This window comes from Miniopterus natalensis, chromosome 2 (genome assembly GCF_054644295.1).
Source record: "Miniopterus natalensis isolate mMinNat1 chromosome 2, mMinNat1.hap1, whole genome shotgun sequence".
Classification (NCBI taxonomy): Eukaryota; Metazoa; Chordata; class Mammalia; order Chiroptera; family Miniopteridae; genus Miniopterus; species Miniopterus natalensis.
In genome coordinates this window covers 100575432-100595050 of record NC_142082.1, presented here as the reverse complement: position 1 = coordinate 100595050, position 19619 = coordinate 100575432, and the positions used below count along the sequence as shown (strand labels likewise).

At 40.2% G+C, this 19619-nt stretch overlaps 1 protein-coding gene across 1 annotated transcript in view; it reads right to left on the bottom strand.

Annotated features, from left to right (window-relative positions):
• FLT1 (fms related receptor tyrosine kinase 1) overlaps positions 1–19619 on the bottom strand; it is a 178788-nt gene that overhangs the window by 144544 nt on the left and 14625 nt on the right. The window contains exons 2-3 of the mRNA XM_016209446.2: positions 8217–8313; positions 7613–7836 (exon numbers count right to left, since the gene is read on the bottom strand). Coding sequence (XP_016064932.2) covers positions 7613–7836; positions 8217–8313 — 321 coding nt within the window. The remainder of the gene's footprint in view (positions 1–7612; positions 7837–8216; positions 8314–19619) is intronic.

Here is a 19619-nt window from a genome sequence, read left to right as displayed (position 1 = left end):
GCTCCTGGGTCCGACCAGCTGTGGGGACCTGGTTCAGGAATGCGCGAGGATATTGCGCAGACCCGCACAGCGGCTGCACAGCCACAGCGCCTGGAGGACAGGGGTGATTTCCGCAGCCAAGCTCTGTCTGGGCCTCTGGTCCAGCAGTGGTGTGCAAAAATCACCATGCTGCTTCCCGTTAGTGCTCTTTCCCCAAATAAGAAGTATAGAGATGACCTACCCTGTCTGAGCCTGTTAAAACTTTAGTTGTTTAAATTGCTTTCTTTCACTTCTGAAATCGGCTATAAAAACACAGATCCTTTCCTGCATACACACATACAAAAGCAGTACTATCAAAAATAATATTAATAACATCAACCATGTTAACTCTTTCAAATGTACAAATGCTTTTGTTTACCATTTACACAGGCCAGTTCCTGGCCAAGTACCTGGAAAGAGGGGGGCAGACCCAAGAGAGCTGGCTTGACCCTGGTGGCACCCTCAGAGGCACAGAGGAGGCTGAGGCACACCGGAGTCTGAACTGCCTGCTCTCATGCTGGGCCTCTGGGGTGGGCAGAGGCCAGGAGGGTGACTGAATCCCTGTGTTCCTGGGGTAGGGGACGAATGGAGGCTGTCTGTGGTGGGCAAAATCATGGTCACCCAAAGATGCTCATGTTCTAATCTCTGGAACCTGTGACTATGTTAGGTTCCATGTGAAGGTGAATTAAGGTTGCAGGTGAAATTAAGGTTGTTAATCAGCTGACCTTACAAATAGGGAGAGGGTCCTGGGTGGGCCAGAGGTAACCGTAGGGGTCCTTAAAAAGTGGAAGAAGGCCCTGGCCAGTGTGGCCCAGTTGGTTGGGCATCGTTCCATGTACCAAGAGGTGGCCAGTTTAATTCCCAGTCAGAGCTCGTGCCCGGGTTTCGGGCTTGATCCCCAGTAGGCGGCTTGCAAGAGGCGGCAATCAATGACTCCCTCTCATTGATATTTCTATTTCTCTCCCTCTACCTTTCTCTCTCTCTTTAAAATCAATAAAAACATATATATTTTTTAAAGTGGTAGAAGAGGCAGGTGAGAAGTGCTATGATGCGAAAAGGCTTTGAAATGGACCAGGTCACAGGTCAAGGTTTATGGGAGGGTGGCCTCTAAAAACTGGAAAAGGCCAGGGAATTCTCCTAGAGCCTCCAGAAGGAACCCAGCCTGCTGACACCTTGACTTTAGCCCACTAGACCTGTACCAGAACTCTGACCTCCAGAACTAAAAAATAAGTCTTGTTTTAAGCTACTAAGTTTGTGGAAATTTGTTACACCAGCAGTAAGAAACAAATACAGGGGCAAAGGGGTCAGAGGTCAAGCTTGCCTCACTCAGACCTCACCCCACTTCCAGGTGGAGGACTCATAAAGACACCGCTTGGGCCTGGGACTGCATGTGGGGCAGGCTGAACCTTAGAAGAACCAGGAGGCCCCCTTCTGGGCCCAGCCTCAGGTGATGCCTGTGGGCAATCAGAGAGGGGTCAGGGTCAGAACTGCAAGGGTCGTGGGGCAATCTGGAGGGGGACTTGGATGCTGGCTCTGCCCCACGCTTGCCATGTGACCCCCAGTCACTTTCTAAGCCCCAGATAAGAGCTTATCTTTTCCTTCTTTCTCTTCTAGCTGCCTTCAGTTCCACAGACTTGTTGAGCCCAGCTCATCACAGCCCTGGACAAAGGAGGCAGGGTAGGTAAGCCTCAGCCTCTGGCCCGAGGCACTCAGACCTGGCCATGAGGAAGGCAGTTCTGAGGCAGGCTGCAAAGGGCCCCATGCACAGGAGGTGTTGAAACTTTCTTTTTTTTAAATTTTAAATTGATTTTCAGAGAGAGAGAAAGGGAGAGGGAGAGAGCAAGAGAACATTGATGTGAGAGCGAAACATTGATTGGCTGCCTCCTGCACACCCCTCACCAGAGATAGACCTGGAAGCCAAGGCAGGTCCCCTGATGGGGAATCAAACTGCAACCCTTTGTGCAGGGGACAACGCCGAACCGACTGAGCTACACCGGCCAGGGTGAAAACTTCTAAACTTATTCTACCAAGTTCCACAATAAGAAATACATTTTACACCAGACCTATTAATCTCTCTCTCTCTCTCCCCCCCTCATATGTATTTACATATATGTGGGTATAATGTGTATGTGAAAGTACATGTATACAATGGAAACAAAAGTTTTATAAAAAATTTTTTTTTTCACTAAACAATACTTACCCTTACCTTTTGCAATATACTTGGACCTTTTCCATTCTATTCTGCTTTTTTTTTTTTTTTTTTTTTAATGATGATCACAACACACTAATTGGATTCCACAGCCTATTTAATGGGCTGGGATGCACATTTTTTAAAGCTCTGCTCGACTTAATAAATAGTGTGGTGTCTCTTGCCCATGTTGTGTGAGCTACAATGCAGCAGTGAAACTGTGTGCAAAACAAGCCCTGTCCCCATCAGGGGACAACACAAAACTCTTTGGGACCAGGATTTGTTTCTCTAAGGTCTATCATTCAGAAAAACACTCTGAAACCAACTTAACCTATTCCTCAAAAGATAAAGAAAAAATTGCATTTGAAATTTTAAAAAAAGTAATGACTATATAATCCATATTCTCAAAGGTTAAAACAACAGCTAGTTCGTAGTTTGAAGTCAATGGCTGAAACTCCAGTGTAGTGGAAATAGCCCTAACCCAAGGACCTGAACTGGATCCTCAACTAACTTGTCATTTTATTAGCTCTGTCTATCATGTGCAGGTCACTGAGCCTGTTTTCTCGCATATAAAATGGAAGAAATGACATCAACTTGGTTTATCTCAGAGATAATTATGGAAAAGCCCTTTGGGAAAATCTGAAGTGCTGTACAAATGAGTACATTGAATTCTCCTCAGAATGTCTGTGCTGTTAGTATTTTTACTTACTTGAGGCCCCCTGGCCAGGTGGGACATTTTCTAAGTGTATTTATGTGAAAGTATAATGGTTATTAAACTTCTACTACTTTTCAATTACATACCCAATGTGTCTGATTGTTTTGCACCTGAAATCAAGCTGCTATGCAAATCTCATCAGTTGTATACAAGTGGGAGAACCAATGGTGGAAAATCTGTTATGGTAATACTCCAACCCATTTGCTTAAATAGACGCAGAGTGAAAAGCAACCACGTGAAGAGAAGCAAACGAAAGGAGATGAGTCTCATTAACAGGGAAGAGCTAGAATACATGCACTCAACCATAGCACCCCCCATTTTCCCCCTTTTCAATTAAAATTCTCAGGAGAAGACATTGCACTTAGATAGCTCTAAAAGACTGGTGTGGAGAGGTGCAGGCTGACTTCACGGTGTGGGGAACTCAACACGCCTAAGTTCAAGGTCTCCTTAACTAAACTGGAGACACTGACAAAGTATGAAATTCTTTGGAGATGCCATTTAAAACTTTTCTGGTCAGTTTCCTTACTTTACAATCACAGCTCATATGGTACAATAATAATTTCAGTGAAATCTTCTAACTTTTAGAAAAGGCTGGGCTGGAGTCAGTTTCTTGTGGGGACCGAAAAGAAGTGCAAAAGTCATTTTTCTCAACAAACGGGATGAACCACCTACGCAGCCCCGACATTACAATTTATCCAGAACTCTTTTAGTTTTGTAATTAGCAAAGCATTAAGGAGTGCTTTGCAACATATTTTCTTTATGACAAAATTTTGTAGCTATAATTACTGGGGGATTCCATTCATTTTTTAAAAAGCAATTCAAAAAAGCTACGTAGTATTTTTCAGCTACTCTCATTCAAGAGCCATTTGTGGAGAGCATGCCAAGGGTACACCAGGAGAGGATGATGATTGTCCTCACATCAACGTAATTGAGGGAGACAAAACTCTGCTTGGCTAGGGGACCTGGAGCAAGCTGCCCAGTTGTCCCTCCAGAATTCCAAGTATCATTTTGACTCCTCCCTCTCCTCACCCACCCCGACCCACATCACCTCTCCTTCGCTGCAACTACTACAGTGACCTTGGACCACCCGCTGTCCTGCCTCACTGCACAGCAGCCCTACCTGGTTTTCTGGCTCCAGTCTTGCTCTACCCATCTCCTCCCACCACTGAGACTCTGAAGAGAAAACCGTGACCGCCTCACTCTGCTGCTAACACTTCCCTGTCACTGCCCACGTAGCCTGGATGTGACAGGGATCTTAGGTCTTTCACGTGTAAGATGATGAGAAGACAACTTTGTGGATTACTATGAGATTTAACTAGCATAATGTAAATAAAACCATTTGTCTAAATGAAAAGAAACTACAAATGTAAGAAGTTATTAAAGGAAATTTAATTTATCAGACAATTCAGTTATTAAGTAGTTAAATATAATTACTTGAGTAACTAAATTGAGTTAATGAATTATGTCAGAGGTTTTGTGGATTTATTCAAGCTGTGATGATGAAGTGGTGATACTGATTTTTCTGTAGACTACACATTAGAGGTTATGTCCAAATTAGTGCTCAGGTGGGAACTGTGCCTGTTACACAGCAGGCAGTCACTAACGTCTAATAGTGTGCCTGTCATCCCACAACGAATTTGGCTTTTTATAGATAAAGCTATGCAGCCCTGATTCTTTTTCTCGGAACTCTATCAGACTACAAATCTATGCCTTTTCAAAAGATGTGTCTAACAGTGTTTCTCGTCTTTAGAGAAAACCAAAATAAAATGCCAACACATCTGTGGATGCTTTTCAGGAGCAGAAATCCTCCAAACAGAATAATGTGTTCTAAGTAAAGACCCAACAGTAATAAATGTGATAACCAGTTCACAGCTGGTGAGGAATCACAGCTGTGTACTAGGAACTGCTTGGAGTTTTATTAATCCCAGAGACAATCCTGAGTCATCAGAGATGAGTTCTCTGCCCCTGGATGAAATGAAACCAGAGATGTAATAAGAATTCAATAGAAATAGAAGCCTAGGACCAAATTTTCTCAGAAAGAGAATTAATAAATAATGAAAATAGGAAGTGCAGAAAATGTCAGGATATTTGGAAAAGTTACCACTGCTGAATTATATCACAGCTGCATTGGACTTCAATAAGGCGCGATTATGAGACCAGGAAAAAGATAACACAGTCGATGTTACTAACACATAGCAAGTGTTCCCTAAATATTTGCAGATTAAATTAATTAACAAAGAAGATTTAGGTGCTCCACTATGGCTACTATTATTAATTAAAAATCTTTTAGTATTAGTGCTATGGAAAATAATCAGTATTATAATTTTCCCCAATGAACTTATATAATAGAGTATTCATATATACTCCATAGTAATGTCCTATGAAACACAATTAGCACATTTCACAATCCTTCTCCAAGAACAGTCTTTGAAATAGACTATTTCCTAATGTCTAACCAGATTGTGCAGGAGTTCTGAGATACTGGGACTTGTAATTTTATGCTAATGTTTGTAGACTACACAGGAAAGCAGGCATGATAAATACATGACACAATGGTCACTACTCTCCCTCCAGATCTCATAACAGACATCAATCATTAGTCGTGGCACTCTTTCTACTTAGCCTGAAATTTGTCCTCAATGTCAATTTCAACATAGTATTTATTCTACACAGGCCCTGTTACTCCCTTCCTATATTCATTTAACAAATATTACTGAATTGTTACTATGTGTCAGGCACCGTACCAGGGAGGCACATCGCAGATTAAAGTCATTTAAACAGACCTGGACCTTGCCCTCTTAGGGCTGAGGTTAACAATTGATTTGACACCCAAAGTTATGGTTGCTTGCCAGATCCGCTTTGCGGTATAGTTGAAATGGAAATAATTCTAAGTAGCTAAGTTTCTCCTCTATTATCAAAGGGGCCTGAAGAAGTTGGGTTTTGCATGCCCTAACTACTGGCTCCATAACCCACGAGGTCTGTTGAGCAGTATAGGAGTTAAAGATGAAAAGAGCTGAACGTTACTTTTTGGAGAGAGAGAGAGAAAGAGAGATGACCACCTTTTACTTATTTAAGTATTTGATTTGCAAGTCAGATTCTGATAAACCTATAGGAGATAATTTTATGAAAATTTTAACATGAATGAATTTTACCCCACTCCCCTAGAAAGACAGGGATAAAATGTTTTTTCCTCCACAAGTGCCAGAAGAAGCGTACCCTACCATGTGGAAGCAGAGAAAGGGAACCGAAGTCTGCATATATACCTTTTCCCTCCACTGTCAAACTTTGTGTCTGCTTTCTCCCTGGACTGTGAAAGCGCATCTCCGAAAGCCTCCCCTCGATCCCGCACCTTCTCTGCCCAGTCTGGCCTCCGCCTGTCACTGTCACTGTCGTCACCGCCCTTCCTGCCTGTAGCAGTGGCTCACTCCCTCGGCAAAGATCCCTGGCCTACTTCCTCATATTTTTAGGTGGGATGATTGCATTCCTACGGTGGCAAAATACTAGGAAGTTGTTCTCTCCTCCAGTTATCTACCCCCCTGGAAAAGTACAAAAGGTAAAAACAGGAGTTTGGAAGGGCAGGGACAGAAGAGTGTCTCCGTCTAAGTCAGGCTGATGAGAGATAAAAAGATATTATGGCCAATATCACACGACTGTTCTGCTGTCTCCGAAGACTAATCCTGAATTTGCTAATTACATATTATGCTCCAGTAAAACATTGTCTAATTGCCTTATTTCAAAAATTCAAAAAGATTTCCACCAAAACGTAATTCTACAGTATTGCCTCTAAAGCAAGGATCCAGTTCTTTAACTCTCCCAATAATACATGATGTGTATTTAGGCTACTGATGTGGATGGTTGGCTGTTTTGCTTTGCTTTTTAATTTGCTTTTGTGCCTAAGGTGCCTACTAATTTTGCTTTATGTTCTCTAGAGCCTCATTTTAAAAAGAATTCTTGCCAAGGAGGAACAAAACAACAGGCCCCCTTCGTTTTCCTTCCTCAGGGTCCATTTCTCCCGTCAATTTGTATTTTTTCAAGGATTTTGCAATTCTTACCTCTGAATATTACTTTATTTTTTATTCTCTAAGGAAAAATGGTACCATAAAAATTATAACTGAAAAATGATTCATTTTTACCTTTTGCACTTTTCCCTACATAACGGCATATGAGCTCTTATATCATTACACTTGCTTAAGGAACATGAAATCATACAGTATTGCCAACCGGAACCCGTTTTGTAGCATTCAAGAGACAATTAGGAGCATTATATTTATGAAGTGAGTAGAAAGAACATTTTATAATTCTAACGTGCAAGAGTGTGCAGTTGTGTTACGGGACAAAAAGTCTTGTGTTCTAGTCTGAACTTCTCGGTAATAAAGAGATAGAACTAAAACCTTGTCATTCATTTATTCATCCAACTATGTGCCAGACACTGTTCTGTTTTGTGAACAAAATAGACAAGAATCCCCTCCCTTCAGAGAGCATACAACTGGTCCATGAAAATTCTAGTTGAAATGGACACTCAGGAAAGGCAGTAAAAATGCATTCCAAAAATTTCTACAGCCAGGCTTGAACCTCTCTCCTGGACCCTTTCTTTCCCACCCTAGGAAAGCCCCCTTTCCAGTGGGTCAGGGGAGGTTTAATGACCTTTGAAGAAGCTATAAAAAGCAGAATGTAGAAAATGGAAGTCTTACCATGAATAAATATGTAGATTGTGGATTGTGCCTGCTTGTTCCTCCAAGCAGGAGACAGATATTTGCAGCTGTAGTAGCCCGTGTGGTTTGCCTGGGCTGCGGTCAAGGTCAGAGTGCTGCAGAACTGTTTGCCGTCCCTTCCACAGGCAGACTTGGTTATGTTCAGCCTTTCCCTTTCCTTACTCACTGTCTTGGGCAAAGACCATGAGTGGTCTGCTTTCCCCCTGCAATCACAGATAAGAAAATAAAATATAATTAGGGCTGGGGCCAGCTCCGAGGCACTCATCTCATTAGGAAGCACTATTCTCAGGTCCTTTCTTAAGTGTAGTCATGTTTTTCTTTACAGAAAAGCAACACATTTAGAAAAGTTTTTAAACAACTCAGAGTAAAGACGCAAAAATGTGCAGGGCACCCCTTCCCCTGTTTGCCTCGAGCGAGTGAGTCTCTTCTGGGGGCGAATTACCTCCATGTGAAGCAGGACATGTTTGCACTCTGCAAATTGCAAGAGGCCACTGAAGTCTCTGCCTTCCTACTCTGAGAGCTGACCTTTCTACTTCACTTTAGGAAGGGCAGCCAGATTGTCCCCAAATCAACAGTCACTTACCTGCATTCGATATGCAGCGTCTTGCCTGCTTGTATGACGTGCTGGGTGCCTTTAAAATTCAGCTCAGGACCTTTAAATTTTGAACCTGAACTAGATCCTGGAAAATAAATTTTTGAAATGTATTATTTGCAAATTGCCCTCTCATCTTTTTTTAAAAGTTATATCTTTCCATAAAGGTGACTTTTTATCTTTACCTTACTTTCATATGCAGAAAATACACTTAATACAAATTTCTCATAATTCACTACTTTTTTCTAGTCCAAGTCAGACTCATGAATATTATATATCCCCTTATACCAAATGGTCTAAAAAATATCCAAAAGCCCATTAATTTAGAATTAATAGATTCATATGTGGTTCAGAATTCAATTACATTAAGATTACATAGTGTGGATCAAGAGGGGGCCACATGCTAAACCTGACAAGCTCAGGGGAGGCCTGCGTGGCTGCCTTATAAACTCAGAGACCTAAAGTAACCACAGAGGACGTTCTGGACATCAAAATTCCTAACTAAAAGTGGGTCATGGAGGGTCATGTCCTAGGCCTGTAACTTCCTTGACACAGGTCAATCTTAACCTTAAGTGAACCTGTCTGCTGTTTTTTGGCATCTAATAGTGTACCTTTGAAAGGTCAGAGTAGCCTCCCTTTCCAGACCCCTCAGGACACACCCACTGCACCAGAGCAGGAGACCACACAGCCCCTCATTGTTACCATTGTCTAGTTCCCCAAATACCATCTTTACGTGCTGTTAATGTTCATTATTAACTATCCTATACCCACCAACGTAACAGAAGTGTTTATCTCCATTTGACTTTTCATCCAACCCCAAAGATTTCCCCACTTTGCTTTTTCCAGCCCCTTAATCTACCACTGGTAGATTTCACGTAACCACCTTATGTCTCCCCCTTTGAATGTACTGTTTAAAATAAGCTGCAAAGCTGCCATTCTCCAGAGCATTTTCTCAATCCATTAAGATTTTGCTTCCTAGCAGTTGTTGTCACTTTGGTTCAAATAAACTCATAAAAATTCTCTATAGGTTTGGATATTTCTTATGTAGACAGTATAACTTATTAAAATCTCTCAGGATAAAATGTCAATGTCATCCAAAATATGGTTCTAATACCAGTGTGGTCAACTGTATATATGGCCTGCCTTTTTTCTCGATACAAAGCTTTCAAATTGTCCTAGATTCTAGACAGAGCTCAGTCATTAGTCAAGCCATAGTATTTTGAGTGAGTCATTTTCTTTATGAACTAGTTTCCTTATTTGGAAAACTAATTCTAGAACCAAAATCAGTTTTAGCCATTTGGTTTGTCTTACATAATCTCTAAGTTCCCTCTGCCGTTGAACAGAAAAAAGGGAACTGCTCACTTCTACGTGACATTTCAAGCATATCTCATGGGGATTGTTGTAAGACAATAAAATAAACTCTGCAAAAGTGCTTTAAAATCTACACATATCTATACCACACAATAGTAGCACCCATTCTATTGACTGGCTGTGAGAGACTAGACAAGTCACTCTTCTCCCTACAACTCAGTTTTCTCATCTGGAAAATGAGAGCCTGGACTGATAGCCTTGGCTCTCTGACTCTTCTATGACCAGCAGTCCTTGTTTCAAGGCTTCTTGAGTCACTGATACTACAGAGGTTGATTCTCTCCTGAAGCTCTGATGGGGCTCAGTAAAGATCTCTCCACCTCCTTCTGTGTCCCTCCCCCCCCCCCCCATGCTCCCTCCTCTCACATTCCTCCTCCTCTTTCTGCTGAGGCAGCTGCAAAGCCTAGTAAAAGTCCGGATTAGCAGGGATAAAGGTTGGGTGGGGGGGAATTAGGTAAAGCCAATTTTAGGGAATATTTTTTACTTAAAAAATAGGTTTATGCAATGGATTTCAAGGTGGAAGATTGAGCTGGACAATCCTCCAGGTTTTAATGTTAGATCCCAGGCCTGAGAGATGAGATCTACAAATTCCACAGTTAAGTCTAGCAGTGCTCTCTAGTGTTTCTCTTGGGTCCTAATATTGAAAAAAAAAAAAAAACAACCTAAAAAACTAGACTCAGTTAAAGATCTGCAGATCTACATTTGAAGTTTAATTTCTCCATTTGCTCACCGTATGGCTTTTGGCATTACTTAATTTGTTGCTCCTTAGTGTCCTCCAGTGTAAAACTGGAAAACCCAAGATCTCTCTCAAAGAGGCTGTGTGTGGATTCAGTGCTGTGTCATCTAAGTGGTGGCCATGCTGCCTGGCAAGTGACTGACACCTGCTATCACTAACAACTAGAGAAACTGCTCCCCTCTCTACTTGTCAAGGAATATATTTTTATAATTTATCTTTATTGTTGCAAGTATTACAAATGTCCCCCTTTTCCCCTCCTTGACCCCTTCTGCCCCACCCCCACCCCACCCAAGGTCTTCACCGCACTATTGTCTGTGTTCATGGGTTATGCATATATGCATATAAGTTCTTAGGTTAATATCTTCCAGTCCCCACCCCACCCCACCCCCACCTTCCCATGAAATTTGTCAGGGAATATTTCGCTGGGTATATAATTGCAAAGATATAAAGGAACATTTTTTACTTTTCTGGTGTTGCTGGTGATATAAATTAATATTTTTAAAGTACCTTTTATATATAATAGGCCTTGGTATGAAATTACCATTAGGAAAAAAATGGTTCAATATTAATTAATTTAAATTAAAATCACTGATTTATATGGATACAATTGATCTACCACACAACCCCATAGAACGAGTCAACCCATTCAGGCACCCAGGAAAGCCTTTTGTACTTCAGTCATATTTATGGGTTTCCTGAGGCAATGTCTAGCTCCAAATCAGTGATCCATGGGAAAACTACGCTTTTCTAAAGCCATGGTCAGCGATTGATAACACCTGCCCTGAGAAATGTCCAGGCTGGAATGATTTCTGCCCTTCTGTATGGTGTGGAGCGCTGGGGATTTAGTTGAGCAATTGTTCATGTGCTGGAAAAGACCCAGCACCACTTCCTGTGGAAAATTCTGGCATTGCTTGCAGGTAAGCTCTGTGCTTTGTGTGGAGCTGAGGAGCTTTCTCATTCTAGGAGAGGCCACAGGGAAGGGGCATCCCTTTTTATGGTACGGGTCATTCCCACTGCCTGCTGTTTTGGTTTCCAAATAGTATCAGCTTTCTTTATCAGCAACCTAAAACACCAGCAATCCTTACCTTAACCAGAGACAACCTTTGACCTCAAAGGACCACCCACATGCCAGCAGAGAGAAGGTCCCATGAAGAATATGCCACCTGCACGCCCCTCTCTTCTCTCCCATCCCATCCTCCCACCAAAAGAAGAAAACACAGCTGAGCAGTTAAATAAGACACAAATAGGGTTATTAGAAAGTATAGGGGGAAAAGGCTAAGAAAGATATTTTGCTATATAATTTATCCCCACTGACATCAATTAATTTTGCACTTGGAATGAAGAAGCCAGATAAAAGTAGTTGACTAAAACAAAGGAAAGGAGAAATATAAGGGAACTATTTCCAAGGTACTGGACCCTGATCATTCCTCAGTACATCACCATCCCTCAGTTAATAGGAAACTAGAGTCTTATAAAGATTAATGGAGGTGCCAAGATACAGTTTAACAGGAAAACTAATAAGGAAAAAAGAAAGTGAAATATTTATTCTTCAAATGCTTTGAAATGACATTAGGTCTTAAAACATTTCTTTGAAGCAGTTTAATGTCCACATACCTGCTTGAGTAATGAAGATTTAATTAACACGTTTTGAGTACCTACTGCATGTCAGATATGTTCCCTGTCTCAGTGGTGATATATATATAAAGATATAAATATGTACATGCAGGTCCATCTTCACACCACGTGCAACTCAGTTTGCTCTTCTTAGTAAGTAGTTTGGAGTCACACTGCCGGTTCAGAAACAAATCCACAGGATACCTCAGTTCCAAGGACGGAGTGCTACAGTTTAACAATGACTTCCCCATTGCGAAGCTCGGGTGGGGATCAAAAGAGTTTGCATGGTAGCCTAGAAGCCTGATTTGCAAGAATTATTGTCCTCTAAGGAAACTAGGTGGTCTGTGAACTACTGCTTTCATCCAAGTCAACTACAATATAATCGTGAGGGGCAAAGAGATCTCCTTAAACCAGGAAAATTATTATTTAAATAAAGAGAAAACTCAATGCAGGCCACAGAAATGGGCTTTATTTCATACTTCTTTAGTAGAAAAAAAACGATTAAGCAGTGTGAGCTAATAAAACATTAAAAAAACCAGTATGCCCTGCCGGGCGTGGCTCAGCGGTTGAGCATCGACCTGAGCGTCGACCTGGGATCCAGGCGATCAGGGTTTGATTCCCGGTCAGGGGACATACCCGGGTTGAGGGCTCGATCAATGACTCTCTCATCATTGATGTTTCTGTCTCTCTCTCCCCCTCTCCTTTCCTCTCTCTGAGATCAATAAAGATATATTTTTAAAAAAACAACAACCCCCCCCCCAAAAAAAACAAAAACCAGTATGTGTCCTTGGACTTAGGTGAACACTGACATTGTGTTGTTCTTGTCTGAATATTATTTTCATTGTTTGTTCCATATTATCTGGTAGGTAAGAAAGAGAATAGAACCTCATGACTCTTTGACAAAAATCCCTTTTCTCCCCACCTGCCAAGCATCTGGTAGAACCCTCCCTCCCCAAAGACTGCCCTGGAATGCCACTCTCCATTCCCCACCTTCATCTCATGAGAGCAAATGCAACACTTTCTTGGACTTCAGTGGGGAGAGTAAAATTCCAAGGAAAGTAGGATTTTATTTTGCAACCAAATCCAAAGCCAAAATGACTGAGGCTCTTTTTTTCAAATCTACAGTGCTGGGTCCTAAAAGAGTGAACTCCCACTATAGGTCTTAGAGAAGACTCTGTGTAAAGTCTGACTGCAAGTACATGAAGAAAGCTGCCACTTTACTGATCTAAGTGGAAACAGTGTTTTTACTAGTTGAACAACACTTCAAAACAAGTACCGTAGCTCCACTTCCTTCCAGATGCCATCCCTTTGCCTCTACTATATTAAAAGGGGCCTTATTTAAATACAAATAATGAAATGTCTGTTTCTGTTTTTTATCTAGTCATTAATCTCCCCAGCTCTGCTACTAACTAGCTCTGTTGTGACCATGGACATGTCACGTTCTTCATCTGCCAACAGAGGGGGCTGGACTTAGATTTTTACAATCCCTTCCAGGCTAAAAATGCTATGATCCTGAAATCATAGTAATTGATACCAAATGTTCAAGTTTGAAACTGCAATCTAAAGATACCAATGACATTGAATAAAAAGACAGATAACCCAATTTCAAGTGGGCAAAGGATCTGGATAAACATTTTCCCAATGAAGATATATAAATGGCCAATAAGCACATGCAAAGATACTGGATGTCAATAGTTATCAGGAAAATGCAAATCAAAAACACAGTGAGATACCACTTCATGTCCACTAGGATGGCTTAAATAAAAATAAAACAGACAATAACAAGTGTTGGTGAGGATATGGAGAAATCAGAGCCCTCATATATTGCTGGTAGGATTGTAAAATGGTGCAATCACTTTGGAAAACAGTATGGCAGTTCTTCAAATGGTTAAACATAGGTTAAACATACAACCCAGGAACTCCATTCCTAGGTATCTAACCAAGAGAACTAAAAACATAATGTCCATATAAAAACTTGTCCATAGAAGCATTACTCATAATTGCCCAAAAGTGGAAACCTAAATGTCCATCAATGATAAATGGGTAAACAAAATGTGGTATAGCCATACAATGATATATTATTTGGGAGTAAAAGGGAATGTAGTACTTATCCATGTTACAACATGAATGACCTCTGGAAACATTATTCTAGGGCACACAGAGAAAAGCCCACATGAGGATGCACTAAGAAGGCAGCCACCCCCAAGCCGAAGAGAGAGGCCTCAGGAGAAATCAAACTTCCTGACACCTTGAATGTCCAGTTTCCGGAACCAGGAGAAAATAAATCTTTCTTGTTTGAAAAACAAAAACAGTAAAAGGACACAGTCACAAAAGGCTACTGGTTATATGATTCCTTTCATATAAAATGTCCGGAACAGGCAAATCCACAGAAAGCAGATTGGTGATCGGGAAAGAGGGGAATGGAGAGTGACTAATTAATAGTGGGCATGGGGCTTCTTTTGGGGGTCATGAAAATGTTCTAAAATCAGATAGTGGTGAAGGTTGCGTAAGTCTGTAAATACATTAAAAACTACTGAATTATACAATTTAAAACAGGGAGCTTTGCCCTGCTGGGCGTGGCTCAGCGGTTGAGCGTCACCTAGGATCTAGGCGATCGGGGTTCGATTCCCGGTCAGGGCACATGCGTGGGTTGCGGGCTCGATCCCCAGTCAAGGGCGTGCAGGAGGCAGCCGATCAATGACTCTTTCATCATTGATGTTTCTATCTCTCTCTCTCCCTCTCCTTTCCTCTCTCTGAAATCAATAAAGGTATATTTAAAATAAATAAATAAATAAAATAAAATAAAATAAAAGAGCGAGCTTTATGGTATGTGAATTTTATCTCAATAAAGTGGTTACTAAAAAAACCCAAAACTCTACTAAAGTAATCACAAAGTTAAGTTGAAGGCCTAGAATATCAAGCTATTTTGAACTTTGTTGCCACATATGACTCCATCAGTGTTGGATTTTATGTTAGCTGTTTTTCTGGCTCAAAGCTTTAGAAGGCTGATTTTAGAGAAATAATTTTTCCTTCGTGATCAAAACATCACTATTTATGTATTAGAAGTTTAACAAACATTCTGCAAAAAACTCACTGTTCCCCCAAATCACAATCTTTATATGAATTTAGTTTAATGTTAATTTTAAATTACTTCTAAGTGGATAATTTGGATTTTAACTTAATTTTTGTATAACAAAGTTTTATTTAGATTGGAATTTTAACAAACTGAGTCCCATTGAAAATTATGTTGTGAGAGCTTTCTGAAGGAACTGGCTGGTGTTCCCTTTTATATTACAATTATTGATTTCTAATTTATTTGTTTTTAACATGAAGCTTCGTACATTAGATTTATTTCAAACGAGATGCATCTGTCTTTGATTTCACCTGCCATGTTTCCAATAGTGCATAATCCTATGTGATAAATGACCTCTTTATCTAAATATAAATCCCCAAGTATCATGTTTCTAAAATTTGATTTTAAGATCCTGGGACTCCACCAAGGTTGCGTGAGGTTAATTAACCATAATTCATAAATAATATATATACTTTCCTCAAGATGTAGCTTATTAAAAGCTTAAGTCTCAGACTAAATCTTGTACAATCTTTTTGGTTGCTGACAAGGGGAGAAAAAAGGTTAAGAATGCAATTGCAGATGAACCAAATTTCCAGAAACTACCCAAGTTTTTGTTTGAGATGCTAATTCCTGCAAGGCTCTAGCACTTAATAAAAAGTTACATTTTGGGCTTGACCTCTGTGTCACACCTTTATTAAAAAATTTATCAGCTAATATGAAGTGCACATTATAACTGAATGCACTAATGAGCAAGAGGGCTTTCAGAATGTGCATCTTTCTTTCACTTCTGGGATGGTGGAGGAAGATCCCAGGGCTCATGTTCCATCTACCAAAAGACTAAGTGAAAGATGGGAAAACCATGGGAATCTGTACAGCAGCATCATAACTTGAGTGCCACAATTAACCATGACATCAGTTTAAAAAATGATATTTTTCTCCCTAAACAACTGGCCCTAAATGAAGGAAGCACCTAAAGAAATGAAAGAATGTTTACAGAGCTAGGAGCACACATATATACCTATCTGCCAGTATGCACACTTTTCTCTTTGTGAAGACATGGTTTGTTTGGGGTGTGGTGGGGAGGTGGGTATAGAAATGAAAGAGGTTTTCGGTGTATGTGTCTTAGTCACATTCTTCATTCTTTTAGGCATAGAAAAAGCTTCTATGCTGGGCTTTAGAAACTGGTTGTACTGGACAATAGCATGAAGCTCTGACTCACTGCTGACTCATCCCTTATTTCAATAAGATTATTTGTGACTTTTAGAATGAGCAAATATAGCATATTTTAGGTTAGGGTTATTGTGTCATTGACCTTCAGGGTCACCCACAGACTGATGTTTAGGTGGCTACTGTCCAGCAACACTCTGGGGTGGGGCAAAGTAGGTTTACAGTTGTTTGTTTGGAAAATAATACAATAATAAATAATAATACAAGAATAAACTGTGTTTCATGTACTTACAAGTATAAACCTAGTTTTGCCCCACCTTGTACATTTAATTTTCAGAAAGTTGCTAATCCCAGGGATTTGCTATTTTTCTGAACATCTTTACATTGTATTAAAAGCACTATTTTACCACACAGACCCACAAAAGGAATTCACTGGCTTCTTGCTTTAGAGTTTCCGCTGTTGTAAGTGATCCCCAAATCATTAGATTTGAAAGGTGAAGTATCTGTTCTCAATGTCTTAACAGAAAATTTAAAGGTAGTCATTTATATAGCATTTATGTCTTAAATTCACTGCAAAAAAAGTGAAAAACTTAATTTTAAGTGTTCAATTTCAGCAGCTAGCACTGTCACTACCCTGTAGTTACATTCATTTGAATAATTCTGCTGCGGTTTGTTTTCAAGCTGTTTTACAATTCACATTTTTTCCATTGATTCTTAGAGAGAATGGAAAGGAGGGAAGGAGGTGGAGAGAGAGAGAAACATCTATGTGAGAGAGACACATCGATTGGTTACCTCTTGAAGGCACCCCAACAGGGGGCTGGGGAGTGAACAGCAACCCAGGTACGTGCCCTTGACCAGGAATCAAACCCAAGACCCTTCAGTGGGCAGGCCGGTGCTCCAACAGCTGAGCCACACTGGCCAGGGCTACAATTCATATTTTGATTGTCAGTTTTTTCATGCATAGGTTTGGCAGCACATGACAAAAAGAACAATCCTCAATTAGCCACTGCAGTGGGCAACTCTAAAATAGTCAGAACTTCGACAGTATTCATTCCATCTAGGCATGGGCTATTTATTGACTTTACTCATTTTTCCTTAAACTTTATAAAAGTTACTTTTTAAAAAAATTCTGTGTGGTTTGAGATGTTTACCAGGAGAAACGTACTCTAATAACATCGACATTCCTACCGTTACTGTTTACGAGGGGGCACGTCTTCAGTATATCTCTCAGCTTTTCATTTGACACTGGCTTCTCCAAGGGTCATGGTTTAACAGGGTATGTTCATTTATCATCAGACCTGTCATCAGGCTACCATCAGGAGTCTACCCTCCCAATGACCTGTACCCATGCACAGCTCCTTTTCATGTGACATCAGAGTTAATTAAGGTCAGTCAGTGAGAAATCTCCTGCCAGCCAAGGAGTTACCTTTTCCCCAAAAATGCTCCCCTCCTACACCTCTGTTCTTTAATTGAATAGGCTGAGAAACAACTTCTGTAGAGCTGTCTAACAACATGTCATTTCAGTTACCAGACGATGTCATGGATGTTATCTGAGCTGCCTGGAGCAGGGGTTGAGATCTGGTTGACAGTGTATGAGACATAGCTCGGAAAGCATTCAAGAGAGGTCTGGTGGACCTTCATCTCCTTACAAAGTGGAGATGAACAGAACAAATGATCTTTGTTCCCTAAAAATGCTGGGAGGACGGTTCTGTCTGTTAGGCAGGGCCTACCCACATCTCCGTTTCTCTATCAATAGCAGGAAATGCAGTACATTTAAAGCATCCTCCCCACTGGCCTATTTCTTATCTGATGTCACTGTTCAGAGGACTGTGGGGAGGCTGGGCCTGATGTCACCTCGTATCGAACGGATCATATCCACTAGTAGTGTTATGTTATTTATTGTTGATGTTGATTTCAGGCCAGAATATGTTAACTTTCGGGTTATGAACACCAGAAAAAGAGGTTGCTCAGTAGAGGTGCATTTCAATAAACACAAGCAATGTATGCAAGACAGAGTGACAGAGTGCTTATCACTGAAAGAGCATTTGGATAGAGGTGCATTAGGAATAGTAGTAATATTAATAAGACGCTTGAACTAACAGTGATTCATTTGGAAGCATCATACTGTATGTATGCAACCCATGATTTAAAATTGAAAGTTTTCTTCGCTCTATATGGCACTGGGATTACAGCTTGATCCACCATCCAGTATTTTACCAATTACTCTGTGCCTGTTACTGTTCAGTGCCAAAGTTCCAGGCACTTATGGGGACAATGACAGCAGGTCTCTGAATCTCATGGACATGTTATTTGCATGGGCCCCTGTGGGTTCCCTTAGGAAGGTAAGCATCAGAGAAGATCTTGGAAATATATTATCAACTCAATATAGGAGCTTGTCGTATAATGGTTAAAGTATATGAACTAGAATTGGAAATTTTAAATTTAGCTTAGCCACTGCCTATAACCTGTCATGTAACACAGGTAGCCTTCAGACTCACACAGTTCTTTCTGGAAAAAAAATATCATGGAGCTATATGTTGTGATGCTATTAACTAACCATAAAAAATGCATCATGCTAAAGTTTTAATTTTGAATCCAAAATAATGCCTTCAAATTTTGTATAATAGAATGAAGAAGAAAGGCTAGCACCCAGGCAGGGAAGAGAGCATGCACCTTAACCATGTAGCTGTTCATGCAAGAAAAGCTGAAAATGTTATTACAGCTAATTCAATGTTTGGTCTGTTCTTTTCATATAGTCTTCAACTTTAAAATTATTACAGATAATGAGAGAATGCCATTTGCTTTGCATATAAAAATAGGGGAGAAATAAAAGGAAAGGCTGAGTGTAATAAAGTTCTGACATTAATTTTAAGCTTACTTGGACTGTTTATAAAGTCCATATAGAAAACATTTTTCTGGAGTACTTTAGACTGTCTATAAAGATGGTGCTTTATAAATTTACTCACTAAGAGGAAAGTTGAGATATCTCTGTCTTTATAACCAATAATATACACAAACCCTTCTAGCCCTTGAGATTTAAATGGCCAAGAGTGTGCAATAAAGTGATTCATCATAGGGAAATTGAATTTTTGAAAGCTACGTTAGCATACTTTCTAAGGCTCATTAAACACTATCCTTGACATTGTGTTTCTATTGTCAAAATCAGTTTCCTTTTAAATTAAACTATTTGAAATATAATTGCTTTTCACTGGGCATATTTTGGAGACTAAACCTACTTAGATGGGATGGGCATGTTGACTTAACTCTTCTTTTTTTAAAATTCTGGGTTCCTTCAGTTTTCATGTTTTCTTACCACTTGCTAAATTTACACAGTAAATATTTGTAATAGCTGTACCTTCTTAAGATTTTACAAACTTTTAAAAAGAATCTCATCTCAGATGGAATTAATGTTATAGAAGTTTTGCTGAGAGTCATA